The sequence below is a fragment of the Podarcis raffonei genome, chromosome 4 (assembly GCF_027172205.1).
Source record: "Podarcis raffonei isolate rPodRaf1 chromosome 4, rPodRaf1.pri, whole genome shotgun sequence".
Lineage (NCBI taxonomy): Eukaryota > Metazoa > Chordata > Lepidosauria > Squamata > Lacertidae > Podarcis > Podarcis raffonei.
In genome coordinates, this window is record NC_070605.1 from 29,024,239 (window position 1) to 29,049,506 (window position 25,268).

Genomic DNA, 25,268 nt, shown 5'->3' on the forward strand with positions numbered 1-25,268 from the left:
TAAATTTTTGTATACATTGATGTGTCTTAAATTAGAGCCACATTTGTTTAATTTGCACATTGGGCATGGCAATATTTTTATATCAGTTCAGCCCTCACAGTTGGACCACTATAAATCCACTCATGAATGCTTAAACAGGGGTTGGACTTCACGGGGGTGGGGTGTTATTCCAGGCTAATTGTGTAAACAAACATATAGAGGTCAAATTTAGCAGACCAAATTGTGCAACAAAACGCAAGTGTATTTTCTAAGAGGAGAGTCCTATTTGTAAAAACCAACAAAACAGCCCATTTCAGCAAGGCATGTCTACCTCCCTGTTCTGTAAGTACAGAAATTTTGCAGTTATAGGGGCAATGAAACATTGCATATATAGATTATGGCATAAGTATTTAGCACTGTTATCATAAAGCATATCTAAAGGTAACCATCTTTTAACTTATAAGAAATGGATTGTATCACAATGGCCATGGATCTTATCTTCATTTCGTTTTTCTTAAATTTCACATTGCATGCTATTGTCTCGTTATTTTAACATTATGAACTCTTGAAGCTTAATGACCTATGTTGGAATATACAAACACATCATTTTGCAGCTGATACCGAACGGATCCGCTCACAGGACACAGACGGAGAGAAGTTCATATTCCAACGTTCTACATGCTGTTGAAGGTTTTGCACTAGTGTTACTCTGCAGTTTCCAGGTCGCTACACGTAAACTGGCAGTATTGATTCTCAGAGAGATCCGCGCTCTATTTCTTGCACTGGGACAAGCAGAGGTACGACTTCTCATTCCTGCATCACAAATACAATTTCCCCAAGTAAATTGGGGGGTTTTTTAAATGAAAATTTGTTTTGCCGTATTACTTTTGCTTTTAAAATGGACTTTTGCTTACAGTCCTGTGCATGCTTTTAGGCACCAACAAGACCTCACTGGAAATGGTGGGGCTTCCTTCTGAGTAAACGATAATATATTTAAGTTTTTATGTTCCTTTAGTTTTTATTTGCATAACCACTGGAGCTGTGAGAATGAATAGACAGAGAGCCAAGCTAGACATGGCAGCAGGCAGATCTGTGATCAGATCTCCTGTAGTTTGTTTATTTTAAACTTGAATAAAAGCCGTGGAGAGCAGGGACCACAACACCGAGGAAGACTTAACCATTTCTTGTAGGTGTCCTTTTCATGATGCTTATTTCCTTCACTCCAAAAGCTGCTATTTGCCCCACGGTTGTTCCCAAAATCTAACACACTAACTGAATATTCTGTAGTTGGATATCGGACTCCTTTGATTTGTCATCTGATTTCTTTACTTGCCTTTATCCAGTAAATGATAATAGTGCAATCCACCATGCTGCCTTGTTTCCATTCATTCTAATGGTTATTTGCCGAGTTGCATTCAAGGTAGACAAGAGTGATGCCTCTTACTAGATTTGATAGCAACATGAAATGTGGCGGGATTCTTGACAGGCAAAGTATGTACAGGCGGCGGCCATTTTAGGTGCATCCTGTTGCTGTGCAATCGCCGACACGTGGGTCCTTTTAGACCCGTAAGAGGTCAGAATGTGGGGGAGTAACAGGGTGGGGCTGAGGCAGGGTGGAACAGGGTGGAGGACACTCATATGTTCTCTGCCAACACTCACGAGGGCCGGAAATGGAACCCCTGTGCAAAATGGTTCCTAACTTACCTAGAAATCTTGGGTGCTCACTTACAGAAATTAGAGGTTGTATCCAGTGTTAGTCCTACTCAGAGTAGATCCATTGACATTAATGCACTTTACTAACTTAGGTCTGTTAATTTCAGGGAGTCTACTCTGAGCAGAACTCAGCTGGACACAACCCATATTTCTTGTTTCTCAGTCTTTCAGACCCCTGTTCTAACATTCCTTCAGATACACAAATGGTTCTTGGATGGAGGTTATTTCTTCCTTTAATAGTAAAAAAAAGCATTGTTACTAGAAAGTGTTATGTTTATTAATATGGAATTGGCCGATACATCGTGTCCGTCCAGCTGGCAGCTATGTGTAATAAAACGATTTCATGCACTGCATTTTTCTTTGCACCATAGAGAATACTAATTCTTGTTTGTCAAATACAAAAGCATGGAGCGCCTTGTTCCCAGTTAGTAAGTTGCTAAGTGGAGAACAAAATATTTTGTGTTCATGCCATTGGAATGCTTCAGTAAACAGCAGGCTAGTTTTTCATCCCCTCAATACATGATGTCTTAAGTCGTATGGCATTTTATGATGGGCACTTCTGTTCTGCAAACACTGAACTAAATCCAACAATTAACCTCATGTTGAGCTTCTGTCAGTGCATTAACTCTGTAAGCACAAAAAATGAAGCAGAAGTTCTGGTACAACACACACACACACTAAACTAGATACTTATTCTGACCCACTTTGCCAGTTGTTGATTTATCACAGCTCTAATATTTGAAAGAGTCCTACAATCCAATGGAACTGGATTCTTATTTGCAAAGAATTTGAAACATTAAAAAAAATAGAAATCACTGGTTGTGCTAAGTGTATTATAGAGCAGTGCTGTAGCTGAATCAGGATGTTGTCATGGCATAAGTATTGGGCTGTGCTTCCATGGGAAGAGTATGCTTGTGCACCGTTTAGCATTTCTCCTCACTCAAAGTAGAAGAGCAGTCAATTCTTGCAAGAGGAATGTTCAAAGGTGGGAAGTGTGTGGGAGTGGAGTTTCTTCAGCAGCCTTCCCAAGTCTGGTGTCTTCCAGATGCCTTAGACTACAATTCCCACCATTCTCGGCCCGCATGGTCCAATGGTCAGGAACATCTAGAGGACACCATCCTTGGAGAAGGTTGGTCCACAAAATGAATCCGAATGGCTACAGTTGTCAGGAGTGCCTCTGGGAATTGTGAGGGAGCTAGGAATCGAAAACAGAGAACGTTCTAGTGGGACCTGAAGCAGAATGTTACAGCGTGGAGTGTTGCTCTTCAGTGTTCCAGTCAGCCATTCCATCTCCTTCTGATGTTTTGCAGTGGCCACTGAGCATGCTCACTCCTCACTGGGTTTTTTTTTAAGGGTCCTCTCTCTTTAGTTCCCCCACCCCCAATTATTTTTGTACTTCAGCAAACCTTGCAGTTTCCTCAAGCCTCCTGAAACTTGCTTCTTGTAAGTGGATGGTTCTGCTTTGGCTGTTTAAAACAACTGCACTAGAGGGAGTGAATAACTGCAGTCTCACAAAATTTCAAGTAATGCTGCTGCAGTAATGGCTCCCTTTGACTCACTCAGAATAATTCTGTTTCGTGCAAAGGATATAAGTGAGTTAGAACCAGTTCTCATTCAGAAATTGGGGTGGCTGCTGAACTGGAGTACACTGACCATTTTGACCAAATTTATTTTGACTTGAACCAGGACATAAGGTGGCTAAGTTGCCGCAAACAGTAAATTGCTCACTTACCTGGATGTCACGTAAACTGAGTGTTTACCTGCAACGGTTGGATGTGCCTGGAGTCATACATGAGCTTGTTAACTTCAGTTGGTTGATTCATACGTGGTATCACTGCTTTCAATATGAGATTGTTCCTCTTTTAATGCTTCTCCCACACACAGATGCCTATTTCATACATCTGATGAGGTAGACTCTAGCCCACAAAAGCTTATGCCACAGTAAATATCTTACTCTTCAAACACTCTTTTTTAAAAAATGACTTAATTTCTGTCACCTTCACATGTACAGGATGACGATAGGCCTATGATTGATGTCATGGACCAACTAAGTTCTTCTATTCTGGAAAGTTTCATTCATGTGGCAGTTTCAGATTCAGTAAGTACCTTCTTGTTATCCTCTAACTGTTCACAATGCATATGTGCTAAATAAACAGAAACTGCAACGTTCCAAAAAAACTGGAATGCAGATACAAAGATTATAGGTATGTTAAGAAACTCTTAGAGTTGCTTCAGGCATTAGATTTTATTACTCAGTAGAGCACAGGTAATCTCCTTGATCCGCTGTTGCAGTTCCATCACTTTAGCCTGTAATTGTAGCTGTATTGATATTTTCAACGTCTTAGCAGAATATTAGGTAATAACTGGTTTCATAATTTAATTACCAGCCGGATCCAGAGATTTGCATGTATCCAGATTCAGATCTATTGTACAGTCAGACTACCCCATTAATTTAATGGGATTGCATGGATTGAATCTTCCACTCAAACAGATCTCCTGCCTAAACAGTTATTGGATCAGTGTGCATCACTGGAATGCAGCAAGGTATCTTTAGTATAGTCAGTGGAGCAATGTTGCAAATTGACTAAGGAACAGAGAATACGCCATGGACTGATTCTGACTGCATACAGGTGCAGAAGGGGCAGGAACACAGAGGCACTGTTCACTTCTGCCAAAAGCATGTAGATGAGCCCTGAGTGAATGAATGATGGATCAATGAAATACACTGCAGGGTGTGTGGCTGCAGTTGGAGGGATGGTGGTGTTTACATCTCTTCAAACAAGTGTTTGGCAGCCGGTATCCAGGTCCTAATGCAGATTTGCTACTTACAAGTGCCCCCAAAAGAAGAAACGCATCGCCCCTAAAGGAGAGGGCATATATATGCACATGGCGAGGTTTTGGATTGATGCAAATTTGGAAATAAATGCTATCATTTAAACAGAATGGCTGGTATTTAGCTAAGTTGTAATGAAGGAATATGACTAAGTTAAGTCCATTAATGTCAACAGATCTAGTCTGAATACCACACAGTGCATTTTATAGTGGGAAGAATGACCAAGGGACCTCTGTGCCTGCTCAGTCTGCAATGCAGGAGCTAACTGCTGTTGGATAACTTCAAGGCCCCTGCTTTTCCTTCTTAATGGTTTTTTAAAAATATTTAAAACAGATTTGAACTAGACAGCACTTCACATAGAGCTGTCCACTGACACATGGGCATCCTACTGAAAGGGCAGCTTATCAGGAAAATAAAAAATGCAAGCCAACCTCTGAAATAATATGCTGACAGTGATTTTCTTTCTTTTTTAAAAAAAACTTTTCCCCCCACAGACAACGTTACCATTAACACATAATGTGGATTTGCAGTGGCTGGTAGAATGGAACGCGGTCCTTGTTAATAGCCATTATGATGTAAAAAGTCCTTCCCACGTCTGGATATTTGCACAGTCCGTCAAAGATCCCTGGGTTCTCTGCCTTTTCAGTTTTCTTAGACAAGAGAATTTACCAAAGCATTGTCCCACTGCTCTCAGCTATGCTTGGCCTTATGCATTTACAAGGCTGCAGCTGGTCATGCCTTTGGTTGATCCAAAGTAAGTTCTGCCATTGTTTTATTACTATTTGGTTGTCAATATTTCATATTACACTGATAAATCTGGTCTGTATTCAGTGTTTTTAAATAATAAATTCCACAGATCAGGGAACTACCAGAATGGCATATATTTGATAGGAAGGTTATTTTTGTGTGAGCCTGTGTAGTCTAGTGTGCAGAGTTGCGCTTAGAATTGGGGTACTTGGTTTTAAAATCTTTGTTCAGCTGTGGCTTCTTATAGGTGATATTGAGAAAGCATTTGCCTCTAAACTTTAGCTCTTCACCTCCAAAAAATAATTGCTGTGAACGCCTTCACATGCCTGCAGTGAGAAGTATAAAAGATGTAAAGCAGTTCTGCACATTTTCCTACAAAAAATTTAGCACTGAGTGCTTTTTTTATGTTGTTGCTGTAGCCATAGTTTAGAACTTCAGGAGCTACCTTTGGCCCATCAGTGTTGTCAACATCTGGCTCACAGTGGCTTTTCAGGGTATTAGACAGAGTTTGTCCCAAATCTACTTGGTGTTGCTAGGGATTGAACCCAGTATTGCATTCATGCAAAGGATATGCTCTACCACTGAGTTACAATCCTCCCCTTCTAGTTTAATTTCATTTTATGCTGAACCAAATCAGCCCCTTTATATTGCTATAATGTCTCCTCTTTGAAAAATAATAAAACAAAGTAATATCCCAAACTGATTTATTATTATTATTATTATTTTAAAACAACGTATCCAGCAGCCCTGTGAATGCAAAGAAAACCAGTACAGCGAGCAGTGGAGACCATTATGTCACTTTATGGAGAAATTACCTTATTCTCTGCTTTGGAGCAGCAAAACCCAGTATTATGAGCCCTGGCCATCTGCGTGTTTCGACTCCTGAGATCATGGCTACCACACCTGATGGTACTGTTAGTTACGATAACAAGGTAAGTTTCATTAAAATGACTTGGCCATCAAATGAGAAATATGTTTATATATGATGTGTATTTTTCACACAAGACTCAAGCCTAGTTCTTCTATACATATCATACATTGCCATCTGTAAGCCAGGAGTGAGGAACCTGCGGCCTTCCAGATGTTGTGGGACTGCAGATTCCATACCCCCCCACACCAGCATGGCCCAAGAGTTGGGGATGATGGGAATTGAAGTACAGCATCATTGGAAGAGCCACAGGTTCTCCATATCTGCTTATAAGGCAAAGTGCATACATCCTTAGGAAAGACCTTGCTAGAACCATTGCAGAGCTGGATTTGAGATCCTTCACCACTCATAGTTGTCAGCGTTGAATCAAAGGTCTTCTTCTTTGGCGATCACTCATAGCTGAGTAAGATTGTCTTCCATGAATATGGCCTTAATGGTGTGTCTGTAAGTGACTGTGGAGTCCAATTCTGGATCCACACATCCTTCTACAGTGGAGACATAGGTTTCCAGGTGAGAGTTGATCACGGTGAGGGTTTGCCAAACATGCCTTCCTCTTAGCTCATTTCTCCCTTTCGCCCCAAGTTCATGCTTCTTTAAAGTCCATGACACCTTTGGTAAAGGTCATTCTCCTACTGGAGCACTCGCAGGCCAGTGTTTCCCAGTTATCAGTGCTTATACTACATTCTTTTAGATATTTTAGTATATTACCTAAGACTAAAAACCCCCACATATGGCTGGCCTGGACTGCTCTTTGCCCCAGAACTACTAACCCATAAATAAGTTGGGATTCTTTGGAACTGGAAACAGACTTGGTAGGCCCCATAGGACTTAACTGAAGAACCATTACCATACCTACATGAACCATTCAATGGCCGGAGTCATGATAAGGTGATTTTTTATCCCACATTGGCAGTGATACCTATATTTTGTCTGTTTTGCTTGAGTCTGATGAAAGGCTGTTCTAATTTTTATTATATGCCACGTTTACCTTATGGTAATTATTCAGTGGTGTTGCCAACTTACTTGTGTCAGTTGCTCTTTTGTTCCAGTATTAAGGTCACACAGACTTTCTGCCAAAATGCCTTTCATGATGTAGAGCAGATATGGGAAGTATGTTAACCTTTTTATGCACGCATACCATTTGTGTGACAGATGCAGATGCCCCCATTATTTCTGGTGCACCTCTGAAACATTTGGGCAGCGCTCTGCAACTCGGGATAGAAGGCAGATATGTAACAAAGCAAAGGGAAAATGATACTCTCTTCTGTAGACTCACAGTCATTTTCTGCCTCGGCAGAAAGTGGCAGACAATTCCTGCATCGGGCAGTTTTTTTGATCCAACATGCTTCTAAACTGCTTTGTTGAGTTCTTGTCCTCTGAAGAATAACTGGCTGGTTCCTTCACTTTGTTTGACCTAACCCTTCGCTGTCATCTTTATAGGCCAGAGTAGAACTGGACACCACCCCACAAAACAAGCAAGCAAAAACCAGCATTTAGATTTGCTTCTGAGGCAAACTGCAGCCACATTTACTTCTTTATTTACATAACATTTCTTCCACACCTTCAGAATAATTTCTGTTCCCAGGATGGTAAGACATAAAAAGAACAACAATAACAATGATAATAATATGAAGCATGCGAACTAATATAGCAAATTGAAGCAGCAAACTAAAGCATTCCAAGAATGCTTGTGTTAGCAGTTCTTAAAAGCCTGGGAAAGCAAATGTTTTCGCATGGCACTTAAATGATAATAACAAGGTCTCCAGATAGGCCTCCTTGGAAAGAGTGTTTGAAAGGTCAGGAGCCACTATAGAAAAGGCTCTCGGGTGGCCACCCATCTGACATTATATGAAGTTTTCCTACTATTGCACCTCTGGGTCATCCCAGGAGCAGGAGAGAAAAAGGAACGAAGAAAAGAGTCTCTTCTCGGCCATTTGACCTGTGACCAGATAGACACCACACCAGCCTTTTTTCCTCAGACCCCACAGAGTCAAAGGGGGAGTTATCCTCACTCTCTTATTCATGACTGTTGAGCCACTTAATTCTGTTTTGTAATACATGCTTTTCAAATTTGCCAGCAAAACCTATTAAAGCAGTACGTTTTTTGTCATTCTTTTCTAATTGCTTTAATGATTATATCCGTTTAAATTTATTGTATTTTTAGGCTATAGGAACTCCATCTGTTGGTGTGTTGTTAAAACAACTAGTGCCTTTGATGAGACTTGAGAGCATAGAAATTACTGAGTCACTTGTGCTGGGCTTTGGAAGAACAAATTCTCTCGTTTTCAGGTATTGATGCGCCATGAATTTCTCGTGGTCCAAATTGCTTTGGGATGCTTACAAACGGAGGCTTAATATCACCAAAAGTATAAAATTTTCAACAGGAAGGGCATTAAATTGGGGGCGGAGTTCAGATTGGCATTTTGATTCTGAAGTCATTATGTGGATGCTGTGTAAAACCTAAAGGTGTGAGCAGCACCAATAACACAATAAACACCTGTCTGGAAGCACCCTTAGTATAATGGTTAGCAGTGGCCCAGCTCACATGTCACATTAAACCATAGTTAGAAACAAACTGGTTTAATGTGAACATGCAGCATGCTGATGTATACTACAGAAAGGTTCTTGCTTCACTCGTCCCCTGCTCCAGCTGCATGTCAGGTAACAAGCTAAACAAACCACGAGGCTAAATTTACACATCACAACAAGTCAGACTCTTGATTTGTTTCACAGCAGCAAGGGAGAGCAGAGTGTTTCATGTTAAACCATAGTTTATTTTTAATATGGTTTAAAATGACCTGCAAACAAAGACAAGTGTTTTATCTTGGGAGACACAAGATGAAGTGGAATACACTCCCAAGTGGCATGGACAAAGATTTAAAATGTAGCTGATCTTAAATTTCGAAGGACCACTCTATAAGAGTCTTCTGATTACCAAAAAATATTGCTGGTGTCTAGGCAGCAAGCCAAGTGCTATACCTTGTGTGTACACACTCTGGCCCAGTTCTCTTGGGGGCACCGCTCTCTGTGTCTGGAGACGATTCTGGAGGACATACTCCCTGAGATGCCAAAGGCCCATTGGCAATGTCCCACTGGGATTTGTTAGTGGCCTCGTCTCTGGACTGAGGTTTAAGCTTATTCTCCTAATCTTGGGAAATATATCTCAGAAGTGACAAATGGAAAAGAGGTAGTTCCCCCTGGTTTCATGGTCCCTTTCCTAGCAATATAACTCAGTTACATAAACTCCTAGAGGGTGGGTGGCCCTCTGTATTTGAGGGTGCATTGCAGCAGGAATAGGAGCCTCCAGGTGTTGTTGAACTCCAGCTCCTGTCAGATCCATCCAGTGTAGCCAGTGATGACGGAAGTTGATGATGGAAGCTGGAGACCCATGACATTGCATATTGCAACGTATACACATACAGGCAAAAGACCACATGAACAGGGGCTGCCATTTGCTTCACTGCTGCATGGTGCTTTGTCAGTGCAACCCTATTGTAAGCACAACATGTTTCACAATGAGGAAGAGAATTGGGCATCCTCTGGGCGGGCCTCTGTTGCATAAACACCGGAACTTCTGGAACAGGGTGATTTGTAAATTATATATCAATCAATCAATCTTTATTACAGTCCAGAGACCCAACAAATCGTTACAAAGCAATGCAGAATTCAGACAGCCTACCTCCAGGTTAAACAAGCATTTTTGCGTGTGACGAGATCACAAGTCTCTGTGTGCATTATCCCATAATCTTTGCTTTAACGTCTTTAGGGCACCTTCATAACCCAGGTAATACAATGGGGGACGGACGGACAGACCAATATATAAAATTTCTGTTATTAAGAGTCAAAGCTTAGTCATTCTGCTATTTCATTTATGAAGAACTTTGTTTCATCACATACTCTTTTTTAATGTAGGGAATTAGTGGAAGAACTTCACCCACTAATGAAAGAAGCATTGGAGAGAAGACCGGAGGTTGGTTGATTTAATTAAGATGAACACATTTAAGAGGCAGCACAAATATAACAGCAGATAGTAAAAGGGAAGAAGAAATGCTGCCAATTAGAAGTGTTACTAATTTCAGATTTGGCAAGCGTTCATCCTAATACTTTTGTATAAATGTACATAAAATTATTTCAAGAGGAAACAACCATTCATTAAGCTTTAAGGCAAGGGTGCAGAACTTGTGACCCTCCAAATGTGGGACTACAACTCCCATGATGCTCTCTATTGTTTTAGGTGACTGCTTAACACTTAAAAAAAATTTCAGCACATCTATGCAGACATGTACATTTGTTTAAAAGTTTTGCTAGCTGTTTCATTGGTAATTATTGTATGTATACTATTTTAAACAGATCTGCTGATATCTGTGTTGAAAGTTTTATTATATATACTGCTTTGAGAATTTCTATTTAAGTGGTCTTTAAATATGTATAAATAAATCCTTGACCTGGGACTGATGGAGGGCCACAAGTTCCCTGCCCCTGATTTAAGATATTCTGGATTGTTGCATGTAATGTGCTACTGATAGGTAGTATTGCCTCTGCTTCACTGTAAACTGAAATACTCCAAAGTCCTGCTACCAGAAACCCTCCCCCTTACATGCAAGGAGGTGTGACTCACTAGGAAGAGGCAAAGAGGATGAAGGAGTGAAGGGAGGATCTCATTCCTATTGAATTTTTTTCTCCAAATGGAGCACTGCTACTGCTCCCCCCTGAGTAAATTTACTAAAAGCGATAAGCCAGAGTGAATTCCAAAGATGTTAGTTCACTGAGTTCTAGACACTTAAGTACAAGGCAGTGAATAGTTCCTGGTAGGATGTCACAATAACATTTTTTCAGATGCACCGATTGAGCGAAAGATTTTAAATGTGGTTTAAAAGACCCTGTGTAATAAATCCATTGTTAGTAATGACACTGGTATCTCTTGTAGTAAAGGGTTTTGGAATACAGAGCTTGAAACACATATGTAAAGTAATTTACCCATTCCCCCCCACTTCTTTCAAGGGTCAGTACAGTGGTACCTCAGTTTACGAACTTAATCCATTCTGGAAGTTCATTCTTAAACCAAAACTGTTCTTAAACCGAGGCGTGCTTTCCCTAATGAGGCCTCCCACTGCCTGTGCCCTTCCACCATTCGGATTCCGTTCTTAGACCGAGGTAAAGTTCTCAAACCGGGACACTATTTCCGGTTTTGTGGAGTTTGGAAAACCAAATCGTTCTTAAACCGGACTGTTCTTAAACCGAGGTACCACTGTATAGTATCTTTCCTAGAACTACTTCTTGCAGGAAAATGTTTCTAATCTACATGGTCATGTGTATGCGCTAATTAGAAAGTTTATATTATTAAACAGTCATCAGCATCTCTTTAAATATTGGTTCTGAGCCCAGGCTAGATTAGATCTTGTTTTTTTAAGATCTGCATTTGTGTAATAGATGTGATTAATACTGGCCTCTTTTCCTGCAACACAGAATAAGAAGCGTCGTGAACGCCGAGATCTGCTGCGGTTACAGCTACTACGCATTTTTGAATTACTTGCTGATGCTGGTGTGATAAGTGATAGGTAGGATATTGCTTTTTGAGTGGAACAGGGTCTTGTGACAGTGCTGATTATTATTTTTATATTATTATTATTATTATTATTATTATTATTATTATTATTCCTTAGAGCATTTGTAAAATAACATTGGGGCTTTTCCATATCTATCCACTAGATTCTTCCTTTTTACATTCTTGAAATTGATATTTTAAATGTTGCAGTCTGCAATCTGCCAAGCACAAGTTCTTGTTTTATATCTGAACGGTTCCTTAAAACGTCCCACTTTTCTTTACCGTAGCACAAATGGAGCCTTGGAGCGGGATACATTAGCACTCGGAGCCTTATTCTTAGAATACGTTGACCTGACTCGTATGTTACTGGAAGCTGAAAACGATAAAGAGGTGGAGATTCTTAAGGACATGAGAGCCCATTTCAGTGCAATGATTGCCAATTTGATTCAGTGTGTGCCAGGTATGGAGATTCAATAATCGTGTAAATTGCAGGACAGTGAAGACGAAAGTACAAGACAATGATTGTCAAAAGCATTGTAGAGCTTGATGGATATAGAGAAGGAAGCTTTAATGTAGTTAGTGAAATATAAGGACAAGGACAAGTTCTTACAAGTTAATCTGCATGGAACAGTAAGAGTAAGGGAGGAAATTGGGAGACGGGGGACAAGTAATCAGTGAAGAATAGATGGAAAGCCTGCAGTTGTACATATTTCATTTTATCTGTCACACTGCTCTTTACACTGTCCTTGTTACATGTACTGTGGACTAGGGACTTTAGAGGCCCATATAACTTTGATAATCTATAGTCCATATAAACCAGAATACTTGGCATTTGAATTGATCCATCTTGTTTCAGCATATGAACTCTAAAATGGCCACAAAGGAGACATTTTCATGTAGAAATTAAAATGAAACTTGGATGTAAATAGTCATGTACACATGTGACTAACATATACACGTGCATTTTGGCTGGTCTGCACACAAAATTCCTATTCATTCTTAGCCTGTGCAGGAATTTTGTGGTGTGAAATGACCCGAAATTGACTTATATCCTACTAGCTCAGTGTTTACTGGTTTCTGGCTGCCAATTGGTAATTGCAGAAACTGCAAAGGAACAGTTGGCTTTCATCTGGAGAAAACTAGCTTCCGTCAAGTAAAGTGATCATTGATTTTTCTTGCAGCAAGGGGCTTAATTTAGCTATTGCTACGTGCTCTTTGTGCTAAAGGATTGCTTTGCAAATTGATCGTGTTCCATTTATTGAGACAGCATAAAAGGCCTCTAGCCTAAGCGCTGGCAATCTGAAGGCTCCTTCTGTGTTCATCATTAGATCCATCTCACTACATTCAGTGCATTAAGCCCAGCCATGTTTAGTACAGTTTGGGCTCTGCTGCATCTAGAACATCTGCAACAAGGAGGCAGCCCTCTTTTTTTACATGGAATTCTCTCAACAGTAACATTTTTTAAAATTGCCTTTTCACTCATTACATATATACTCTTGCTCCAGGTAAATAAAGGTTTTTATAGTTGCCAACACAGCTTTTGCTATTTTTGTAAGGTGATTATTTTTAGATTCAGTATAAATTTTTAAAGAAGCGTTTCCAGTTATTCAGATGCTCAGAACATAATGCTCGCAGACCTGTACATGATGGGAGATTGGGATCAGTTTAGGCCAATCCCCCATAATGCAGCTGTCTGCTCCCACCTGATGTTCACACATTTGCATTCCACATTGTGATAGCGGTGTTCTTGTGTCAACTGCAATGCACGTATGCATCAACACAATCTCTGCATCTCAAAATAAAAATATACAGAGTGTATAGATAGGACATACATCTTCATCGTCATACTTAAAATTTGTACATCACTATTAAGCACTAGTATTATCCCTTATATTGCAGATGGGGGTGGGACTGAGGTTGAGAGAGTGTGTGGTTTGCCTCTTAACTACCTAGTGAGTTCCTGGCAAGAGGCTAAATTTGAGCAGAGGGTTTCCTGATTCACAACTCTGATTTGCAGTCTCTTAGCCTCCACACTAAACCAACTCTTGTTGCAGTGGTTCCATAAACGCACACACACCTATGTAAATATAAAATCCAATTCATGAATGTCAAGAGGGGACAATCAGAATCTCCTACCATGCGTAGATTTGGATTATGTGCATAAAACATAATGCAAGAGGATTGTTGCTTTACCTTGGGAATCAATTTGCAGCCATGAGAGAACATTTTGATTGTGTGTATATGTATGTATCTATAACGCTTGGTGCAAATGGCCACTTCAGCTTCCTTGTTGATGGTTCTGGGAGTTGCATATTTCTTTTGAGCACCCAAGAGCTCATTGCATAGATGGTACATTCTCCCAAAATGTTTTCAGTGCATGCAACCAGGAAAATTATTCCAGGACTTGTTGCCGGGCTACAAAATGTTGCATAAGAATAATGCTCATGTTTTCCTTTTTAAAAACAAATTAACAAAGGTAATTTTATGTTTCTTTGCTCAGTGCACCATAGGAGATTTCTTTTCCCTCAGCAAAGCCTGAGGCACCACCTTTTCATTTTGTTTAGTCAATGGGCTGGACCGTTCAGTATCATGTTTACACCACTTGATCGCTACAGTGATAGAAATCACCAGATTACAAGATACCAGTATTGTGCTTTGAAGGTGTGTGATCATTCCTTTTACTGAATAAAAGTCCACATCCAATGATGCTTGTTAAATAAATAAAATGTCTTTCTTTTACAAAAAACAACAACTCTGTACATTTTTTTTCTTTTGGCTCTGTCAATTTTTGTGTAAGATTGATTCATTTGATTCATCCAAGGGAGCAGGAAATTGGTATTAACAGCAACTTTATAAACACAGTTTTTTGCTTTAATGCAGCAAAAATATATTGCTAAATTCTAGGTGCTTATTTTGGAAACTGGTTACTGAGGGTTGTTTTCAACTAATGTTTACTCAGAGGACACTCGTGAAATTAATGGACCCAGGTTATTCATTGCCATTGATTTCAACGGGTCTACTCATGAGTAAAAACCAGTCAACTACAACCCGCCACCCCTTTTTTTAATTGAAAACTGATACAAGGCAGTAAGCCTATCTTCCAAATAGGAGATTGCTTCTGTTGCAGTGCCTACTGAATGTTTCATTCTCACACTGTATACTAGATGCCAGTTCTTCATCAAAATGAGACAAAAGACAGATGAAAGTAGGAGTCAGTTTGATTAATCCAGCCTTTCTGAACATGTTGACATCTGGATGATGCGGACTACAACCATGAATGGCCATGCCGTTCAGCCTGGGGCTGATAAGAGTTGTAGTGCAAAACCTTTGGATTACTTCTAAATGCTGGGCTAGATTGGGTTTGGGTCCGTTCCAGCAGGGCTGCTCTTGCATTCTTAAAGAAGGCACCAGGTTGGGGAAGGTTGGATTAATATGTAGTAAGGATATGGAGGAAGAGAATGGAGTTCAGGGAAGGTAGGCGTAGACTGGACATGTGCCCATCTAACCAAGAGGTATTGACTGGGGTTATTGCTGGGATATCGTTGCATAATATTTTTTACAATGCCTAAGAGCAACAACCTCCACACTTCAGTGGCCTCACTGAAGCCCCTTTAAAATCTCCCGTTACTACATTGCTTGATGCGCTGCACCATGTTTAGAATCTACTGTGATCTTACAAGGTGTGGTAGCCAATACACTGAAAAGAACAAATAAACAGAAGTGTGTTGATTATAGTTGGGTTTGCACAACCAACCTCCTTCCTTCTGTTCTTAGGCAATGTCAGCTGTGCTATGCTGTGGCCCTGTGTTTGACAACGTGGGCCTTTCCCCAGACGGCTATCTCTACAAATGGCTTGATAATATTTTAGCTTGTCAAGATTTACGGGTGAGTAACTCAGCAATGATGCACTTCTGAAATGATTTTACAAAAGAATGTGGTTGCAGGAGGGGTGGCTTCTGCAGATGCTGGTATCTAGTGAATATGCAATAAAGAGTTATCACCACACTGTTAAAGTAAATGAAAGTATATTTGTACCTTTTGTTTCAAGACACATACCTTAGCATAGTTTATTAATCTAAATTTCTGCTGAAAAATACTCAAGGCCTTTCAACGCTCTGCAAATTAAAAAAGGTATGGGCAGAATGATCTCAATGTGTGTGTTTACCTTTCGCTTTGAAGTCTTCCCACCCGATAGACCACCCACCTGATTCTAGGCTGTATGAAATGCAAATGTGAAATGACCTCCTGCTTACTTGAAATAGCTGCTGGTGAATCAGATCAATGTGAGTGGGCAGATCTTCTGATGAAGGCCAAAATGAGTATTAGCTTTAGGAGAAAATAAGGCCACTGCTATGGAAGATCAATGTTTTCCTTGCATGCTGGATCTCTGCCACATTAAATGTGCCTAAACCTGCTTTAAAATGCCCACACAGTAACTATTTAACAGTGTTTCCTGTGTATAGATGCAGCTGTTTTTATGTTCTGGGAATTAAATGTGCGAATTAGGTGCACTTCCACAAATTTACTCCCGTTCTCACAACCTTTTCTGCCCCAAAGGTTTAGGCTCAGAGTAATCTCTGCAATAAGGCTGCAGTCCTCTTCTCATTTATCTGGGAGTAAACCTCCCTGAATTCAGTAGGACGTACTCCAAGTAAGCATGGTTAGGATTGTGCTGTCAGAAGGCAAGAATGAATTGGGAGAAGGAAGGCATGAAAGTGAAGATAGATAGTGGAATTGGAATAGAGTGGTTTTTCCTTATGGAATATGTTAACCACAATGATCGTGATGGCCAGTAACTTAGATAGTTTCAAAAAGGGATTAGACACACATAACATCAGGGATCTCACTCAATGGCTGGCAGAAGAGTACCTATTGTACTCTGTGGTGGGACTGTCTGAGGGTGGCAGAATTGGGGGAACAAATTCAAGAGGAGATTTCAGTCATTCTGAAAAAGACCATTGATTGTGCCCCACAATTGTTACTATTACCTGTATTTGAGGGGTCAGATGTTGAGATCAAATCTGAGGAGGCAACTGGCAAGCTGTGCCATTTGAAACTGAATGTTGTTCTTTCTTTATAGACTTCGGTCTGATTCAGCAGGAGGTCTTGCTTCCTTTGTGTTCTTAATTATTGATGCAAATATTATGGATAATTGCAAAACACTATGCCATTTTCTGTGTACTCAGGTTCATCAGCTTGGCTGTGAAGTTGTTGTCTTACTGCTGGAATTAAATCCTGACCAAATAAACCTCTTCAACTGGGCTATAGACCGGTGCTATACTGGGTCATACCAGCTTGCTTCCGGATGCTTCAAAGCCATTGCAACTGTGTGTGGCAGCAGGTATCAGTAATCCTTCACATAGAAAGTGCCAGAAGTTTGCAGTGTGATTGAATATCAGATTTAGGAGATATATATATATATAAACCCTGCAACTATTGAATCGGAATATGCTTGAATTCTGTCTTACGTAAACATTGAAAGGAACGGTTACAATCTCAGGCCTATTTGCTATTTCTTAGTGTAGCAACTGGATATTCATACTGTGCAGAAGGTAGGACAAAAATGCCAGTGAGCAAGTGGAAATGAACAAACATTTTCTTAGGCAGAAAGCCTACAGCTAAGCAATATGCTTTTCTGCTTTCCCTGGAAAATGCATACCTTTGTAATTTGGTGCAATGCTAAAGAAGAGAACTAGGACCAGGTGTGTCAAGTACAAAACAAACCTATATACAGAGTACCAGCTACACTGTTCATTTACATAATGAATATCAGTGTAGATCAAAACAGAAGTCCAAAGCTGTGAGCAAATTCAGGGATTGTTGAGTCCTGTCTCATATATTTTACTGGATAAAAGTTGTTCATTCGTACCCGGGAGTGTCAAAACGCTGAATTTTCCGTGAGGGGAGGTTGGTTGGGTGCAAGATAGAGACAGGCAAGATAGATGCAGGCAAGGAGACAAAGAACCTTAGTGAAAATTGAGTGCAGGGCTTGTGGAATAGACTGGGAGGCTAAAGTAGCAGGACTGAGAAAAGGATAGGGAGGCTGCATAGCAGAAGGAAGTCAGACAGCTATAGGTGTTGAGCTCAGGAATAGTTTCTAACAGGAGGATGGATGGAGAGGACGATGAAGAATGGTCAGGAAGATGAAAAAGATAACTAAAGGAAGGATGAGTATGTGCTATTGGCAGGAAGAGGGAACAGGCAAGATTGGGGTGTGTTGAACCCACCTCACAAGGTTGTTGTGAAAGAAAAGGGGTGGCGAGCCATGTACATTACACTCAGCTTATTGGGGGAATGGTGGGATAAATACATAATAAATAAAATACAACAAAGCAGATGGTCAAAGAGGCAGCACGAGTGGAATTTCACATTGATTACACCACCAAAACTTCAGTTGCAGTTCACAATCTATTTTGGGATAGTTGCCTGAGGTGAAAAGAGCCAGTGATCTGTGATCAACCAAATAATAACTTGAGGGTTGACTAACAAGATCATTTTTCTCCCATCCTCTTCAGACTTTTTGTTTCAGCATGTGAACCCTTCATATGATAGTTCTCTTTAAGCAAGTTAGATTCCCCCTGGATCTAAGCTATAGCAGTAGCTGTCATTTAATCATGATTTCTTTTGTTCCACTAAACCTTAATATAAGCTTCCTGGCTCCTAGGCTTGAGGCGCAACATTTCTGTTGTGATATTAAATGCTTTATATATATAAAAAAAGTACTCTGGAATTTCACTAATCACAAGAAATGGCTAAATCGACATACTGTAGCATTGCAGCAAATGAAATAGGAGCTCACCTCCGTACGTTTCTTCCCCCAGCAATATCCTCAGGGCTGTCCTCCATGTATTGACATTCCTTGCATTTCTGCCTGTTTTGAATCAGCTTGCTTAGATGGAGCAAAGCTGAAAGCTGAGTACCTGATGCTGGGCACCTGATTCATCATTTACTTTATGAGTGCTTTGAGTTAATGGTGGTAGGAGGCAGGTGGCTCTGTGTATTGTGAAATGCAGTGCGAGGTAGAAGGTGGAAAAGAAAAAAGCAGTATTGGGTATCAAGTGTATAGAAATTTGGGCTGCAGTCCTACCCGCCCTATAGTTGATGGCTTGGGTAGGAGGTTAGAATGCTGTGTATTTCCCTATTTGCCATCCTCCAGCAGTGGAGAGGGGAGCTGCTAGCTCAGTGGCTATGGCATGTGCCTCAGCTCTACTGCAGTTAGCTGCTACCAACAGGTCTCCTGTTGGGCTGGGTATTGGAGAATTGTAATCCACTGGATCCTAAGCACCATGGATTATCTGAGGAGCCCAAGACTGAGACCCCTAAGATAGGCCAGCTTGGAGCTAGCGTAATAATAATAATAATAATTTATTATTTATACCCCGCCCATCTGGCTGGGCTTCCCCAGCCACTCTGGGCAGCTTCCAACAAAATATTAAAATACAATAATCAACCCCAATAAACCCACCCCACCTTCCATCCTGTTTGTGCTGGGAGATTTGCTGTTCTCTATCTCCCCCTAGTCCTTCATTAGGATTGCTGTGCCCAGCTCAGAATGCAAATTATTTGCATTTGTAAATAAACTAGGTTTGTATATTATTAGGAATTCGCTGTTCTTCAGATCTGCCTTTAAAAAAAGTAATTTTACATATTTTGTGTTTCATTTGTGCTAATGGTGTTTGATATAGTTCGTTGTTCTATTCTTAGTACTGTATATGTTTCCTTGAGCATATTTTTGCAAAAATATGCTCATTATTACAAAACTTTTCTTTGGAATAAAAATGATCACAAACATTTGTTTATTTTTTTCAGGAACTACCATTTTGATATTGTGACCCTTTTAAATCTAGTCCTGTTTAAAGCATCTGACACAAATAGAGAGATTTATGAAATTTCCATGCAACTCATGCAGGCATGTATGAAATATTTTTTAAATAAAATCTTCTAAAACCATATGTGGAAAAGCAAACTCCTGTTTAGCCTCCCGTACACTTATCAATGTATTACATGCTTGTTTTATTCTTTAACAAATCTACAATGGAAATATGACAAGAATCCTTTATATCAAGGTATAATGCAGTGACACTGGGACACACGAAACAGCCTTGGAGAGGGAGGGTACTGTACAAGGGGGCTGACCCTTCATTTTCAACAATATTCTTTGGACAGCAACACCAGGTGTTGGACTTCGCTGGGCAGTCTCTTAAGAGCACAGAGTTCCTGGGCATGTAGCCCGGTGTGGTGTGCATGGGAGTGATGGTTTGTACAAAGCAGTCTGGGATGGATAAGGCAGAGTGACAGGAAAAGGTGGGGCAAGAGATCAAAGAGGGAAGAGAAGCCATTGGCTGAGGACAAAGCCTTGACTGATCTGGCTGATGGCTTTCAGTGTCATAATAGGATTGGGAGGGGAAACAGGTGAGAGAAGCAACCCCAATAAGTTAGGTCTTGGGAAGTGGGCCAATTAACCCCTACCAGCTGGGGGGGGAAAGTATAGTTGATCAGCCTTGTGAATAAGCCCACAGATTGTTTAAGGTTTCTAGCCCACAGATTGTTTTTTTTACTAGCCTTCCAAGTGGTTGATAGCCAGTGTTTCCATGTTGGCTGTGGAAGAAGTGTAGCCTTCTACCAAGTGGATTGGCAGAGTAGGAGAGGAATGGCGCAATCCATCTCCTCTCCACCAGCCCACTGTGTTTTCTGGTTGTGAAAGAAGAGGCTTCCCTTTTTGACACTAAAAGGGAAGCCAAATGAACTGGCAGGACAGGTGGAGCCAAGAAACTTGCCTGTGCATAATTCCTGGTTGCAAACGGCTACCAGGCTAGTGCCTAAATGCAAGGCTGTGTGTACAGATTAATACCCTGGCGATTGGATTCTTTTAAGATGCTCTTGAAAACCTGTAATGCTGCTTTTGTCATTTATCTTCGCCTGCAGATTTTGGAGACCAAGCTTTTCGTTTATTCAAAGAAAGTAGCTGAGCAAAGACCTGGCAGTATACTTTATGGGACTCACGGCCCATTGCCGCCGCTGTACAGCGTCTCACTAGCACATCTGTCCTATGAACTGGCAAGAATGTACCCTGAGCTCACGCTTCCACTCTTTTCAGGTAAGTGTTTCTAGTGGTTTTTCAAAAATAAATGCAAATTAGTAAACTCCCTGTTCTTGGGGAAGCAGATTAAGTTTGCCTTCTTTTCCCTGTGACCCTCTTAGTGCTCCTGAGTAGGATGGAACTCCCACTTCTGTGATCACTTGGAGGTTATCTCTGTATCCCACATTGTTGCATAATAACTCTTTGTGAAGCATTTTTTACATTCTTGTTTTACGTAACTTGACATATTCAACAAATTTGATACTTTGGGGGTAAATTTTAATATGCATCTCATCCTCCCCCCGCTTTGATACTTTCGGCATTAATTTTTTTATTGCTTTTACTTATCTGTTATCTGTAAGTGTCATTTCACTGTGCGATACGTTAGGAAGACCCTTTCTTTTTTCCTTTTTCCTTTAAAAACAGTTTATGAAGACTTTCCATACGAAAGCAAAACAAGGATAGAAGCACTAAAAAGTTGGAGCATATACAGCTGTGTATTTGGTTATAGCAAGCATAAGAGCAAAACATGTGGGCAACAGAAAATCTCCCGCAAATAAACAATCCATATCACACAGACAATTAAAACACAAAGTGACGTAGTCAGGGACTCTTTCTGATTGCTGAGCAGAATTTTAAAATTCAGTCTGTAAACTCAATATTAATTCCTTTGTTTTACTTGGTGATTAGTCTCATTGCTTTTCAGGTGGTGATGTTAACATGAAATCAGTTCACCTATGCTTTTGTGCTTCATAAATGTTCTTTACCTTCACAGGATTAAGGTCATCAGATATATAGAGAAGCAGAAGTTGAATAGTTATCAGTTGCTGAAAATGCAGCACATAGCAATATATTCCTACACATATGACTTAGACACAGAACAAAAAGCTCCTGAAATCATCATTTTTTTGATCCTTTTAAGGGCAGGTGGTTTAACTGAATGCCACAAAACCTGTTCATGCATGTTATGTCTAGGGCATTGAGACAGGATGAGGTCCATGCCTTTAGCCCCAGCATTGTGTCTCCTTCCTCTGACATCCAGGTGTGGAATTATATCATTTGCAAAGGAAGCCCTACATGTGAAGATTCAGGACAGCCAAAAGAAATTTCTTGTTCACACAGTGCATAGTTAAACCATGGAACTCACTGCCACAGGAGGCAGTGATGGCCACCAACTTTGGTGGCTTTAAAAGGAATAGACAAATTCATGGAGGATCCAGCTATCAATGGCTTCTAGCCCATGATGGCCATGCTCTACCACCACAATTAGTGGCCCTCATGCTTCTGAATACCAGTTGCTGAAAACCACAAGGGCTTCTTGTACTTGGGTCCTTTTTGTGGGTTCTTCATTCTTCCGGTCAGCCACTGGGAGAACAGGACGCTGAACTAAGTGGGGCAGTGGTCTGATCTAGCAGCTTCTTCTTACATTAAGGTTTCTTTGCAGACAAAAAGCTTTCCATGCATGGATCTTGGAGAAAGGTGATGCAGCATTGGGGGTGGGGTTAAGAGACCAGCCCCACTTCCATGCTTCAGCCTGGAAGTCCCTACACACAAGTTGCATTTGAATAATGCTGCAGTCTAGCTGGTGAAACTAAAATGAGCTCTTGTTTCCCATTGTTTATAGAAGTGAGTCAGAGGTTCCCAACAACGCATCCAAATGGGCGCCAAATCATGCTCACCTACCTGCTGCCGTGGCTTCACAACATTGAACTTGTAGACAGCAGGCTTCTTCTCCCAGGGTCAAGCCCAAGCACCCCAGAGGATGAAATAAAGGAGAAAGATGGGGAAATAGCTGTCACCTGCGGACTGAAGGGAAATGGCTGGGGCTCTCCAGAGGCTACATCGCTGGTGCTTAATAATCTGATGTACATGACTGCTAAGGTAAGCAAATAAGTAACATGCTTTTAAATATGAAATCCAGTACAGTGGTACCTCAGGTTACATACGCTTCAGGTTACAGACGCTTCAGGTTACAGACTCCGCTAACCCAGAAATAGTACCTCGGATTAAGAAATTTGCTTCAGGATGAGAACAGAAATTGTGCTCCGGCAGCGCAGCAGCAGCAGGAGGCCCCATTAGCTAAAGTGGTGCTTCAGGTTAAGAACAGTTTCAGGTTAAGAACGGACCTCCAGAACGGATTAAGTACTTAACCAGAGGTACCACTGTACTGCTTTTGAGCAATGGTTCATTTTTGCATTCTTCCCCCATATTTCAAGTTGAAGGTTGCATGCACAACAGCCTTGTGAGGAATTTGAACCTGGGTCTCTCCAGCCTTAAGTCCAATCTGCTTCAACACACTGGCTTTCTTAGTATTTTTCTGTAGTTTTAGACAAGCCAATGTTTGACCTGATTGGTTAGATTTTCTACCTCCGGTGCTATAGATATTGGTTTAAGATATATTGCTTTGTTGTTCGACCTGTGATGGTTCAGCTTGATACAGTTGCTGGGCATCCAGTGCTCCCATTCCGCTAGACAAGAGCAAAGTAATTGCAGTAGCCGGATGAAACTTTCCGCATTTCTCCTCTCCCCGCCAGTGCCCCCACGCACCCTCAAAATCAGCTTCAGAGTGTTGGGGGAGTTTCTGGAGAAGATTTGGGTTGGCAGAGGGGGGGTGGAGAAGAAACAGAAGTGCCGCTACACTAGTCAAACCTGGCTTGCACTGAATACAACCCAACAGTTATTTTTGATGACGTTGCATCTCTTAGTTTTCTTGTATTTTGGCCATTTTGTTGCACTTTTATCAAGTTTGCCCTTTTGTCCCTGCAATGCAGTATGGAGATGAAGTCCCTGGACCTGAAATGGAGAATGTCTGGAATGCTTTAGCCAACAATGAAAAATGGAGCAACAACCTGAGAATAACATTGCAGTTTCTCATAAGCTTGTGTGGGGTCAGCAGCGATACCATCCTTTTACCTTACGTAAGTGATTTAAAAAAAATAATACCGTATTTTCCCGTGTATAAGACTAGGTTTTTTTTACCCAAAAATCAGGTTTAAAATTGGGGCTCGTCTTATACACGGGTAGTGCTGAGGGGTGTTTTCTTAATTTGGAGTCCCCCAAATTCTTAATTTGGAGTCCCGTCTTATACATGGGGGGGGGGCGGCGTCTTATAGACGGAAAAATACAGTAGTTAAAAAGCTTGTATTGGCTTGGATTCTAAGAAGAGTTAACCCAAATAAGTTCAGGGAAGGAAAATTTCCTATTCTTTGTCCCTCGTGTCCCTCAGAAAACCTCTGTGGAGGTGGGGGCAATGTGCGATGAGATGCAGAGAACTGCTGGAGGGTAGGGGGAAAAATCACACTAAATTGGGTGGACTTCTGTCTGATGTTGTTTGAATCTCCCATCCCCTAGCCTCATTCCTTCCCCTCCATGCTCCATCCTGCATTCTTCAGGAGTGACCTCTGACCCTCCAGAGTGGGTATTTGCAGGACATTGGCAGCTGAAATGATGGAGGGGATGAGAAACTTTACTTCTCTGAGTGAGAGGGAGACATCCACAGATGGGTTGTATCCCTGTAAGTGTCCCAAGGACAGACAGGGTCACCTGATCAGTGGCTGCTTTCTTAAACTCCCTTAACTTATTTTAGGATTGAAGCCATTGTTCCTATTAAGTAAAACAGTTGTCTGTAGAAAGATATGCTTCTACTGGCATCAGTCTTATGCTTTTAATAAATTAAATTATCTCAGTTTGTAGAGTAATTCAGATGCTATACTGCAGGAAAGTAGGAGCATAATGCCAAATATAATTGTGGAACTCCAAGCCCTAATACTGTAGGGACGTCATCAGCTAAAGTATGAAACAACTGCTGTCTTTTCAGCCATAATGCATTTCCAAGTATGTATCTTCCATAGGTAAAAATTTCTGCATCCATGATCTTCTGCGTACCTCCCTTTATTTGGCTCACCCCTTAATTGTAGACAGATTTTATGGCCCATTAGATATGTAGATCAGCATAGTTCTGATGGGTGTATCTTAGATCCTTTCAGAGCTAAAATGATGCACATGTGTGCCTATTATACTTAAAATGTGCATTTTTAAGTTACAGTTTGTAGAGGCTGCTAAATACTACTTTTTCTTCAGATCAAAAAAGTTGCCATCTATTTATGTCGGAACAACACTATTCAAACAATGGAAGAACTTCTGTTTGAGCTTCAGCAAACAGATCCAGTGAACCCCATAGTTCAGCATTGTGACAATCCGCCATTCTATCGCTTCACTGCCAGCAACAAGGCCTCAGCAGCCGCTTCTGGTAAGAATTGAGCACCCCGTCTAATAAATTGCAACGCGATATTGTGAATGGAGGAAGCAGGAACAGAGTATTACAATAAATTTCAGCCCAACTCCTCCCTTGTTGCTTCTCAGACTCCCTTATCTCATCAACAAAGAAATGTATAATACCTGCTAGTCAATTTGCCATAATCCCAGAATCCGCCAGTGATCAGGA

At 40.8% G+C, this 25,268-nt stretch overlaps 1 protein-coding gene across 1 annotated transcript in view; it reads left to right on the top strand.

The window, feature by feature from the left end:
• FRY (FRY microtubule binding protein) overlaps positions 1–25,268 on the top strand; it is a 151,384-nt gene that overhangs the window by 60,502 nt on the left and 65,614 nt on the right. The window contains exons 19-34 of the mRNA XM_053386021.1: positions 594–776; positions 3,704–3,790; positions 5,020–5,279; positions 6,015–6,204; positions 8,365–8,489; positions 10,113–10,170; positions 11,667–11,758; positions 12,033–12,205; positions 14,246–14,406; positions 15,520–15,630; positions 16,932–17,086; positions 19,555–19,654; positions 20,671–20,842; positions 22,449–22,705; positions 23,596–23,742; positions 24,905–25,073. Coding sequence (XP_053241996.1) covers positions 594–776; positions 3,704–3,790; positions 5,020–5,279; positions 6,015–6,204; positions 8,365–8,489; positions 10,113–10,170; positions 11,667–11,758; positions 12,033–12,205; positions 14,246–14,406; positions 15,520–15,630; positions 16,932–17,086; positions 19,555–19,654; positions 20,671–20,842; positions 22,449–22,705; positions 23,596–23,742; positions 24,905–25,073 — 2,440 coding nt within the window. The remainder of the gene's footprint in view (positions 1–593; positions 777–3,703; positions 3,791–5,019; positions 5,280–6,014; positions 6,205–8,364; positions 8,490–10,112; positions 10,171–11,666; positions 11,759–12,032; positions 12,206–14,245; positions 14,407–15,519; positions 15,631–16,931; positions 17,087–19,554; positions 19,655–20,670; positions 20,843–22,448; positions 22,706–23,595; positions 23,743–24,904; positions 25,074–25,268) is intronic.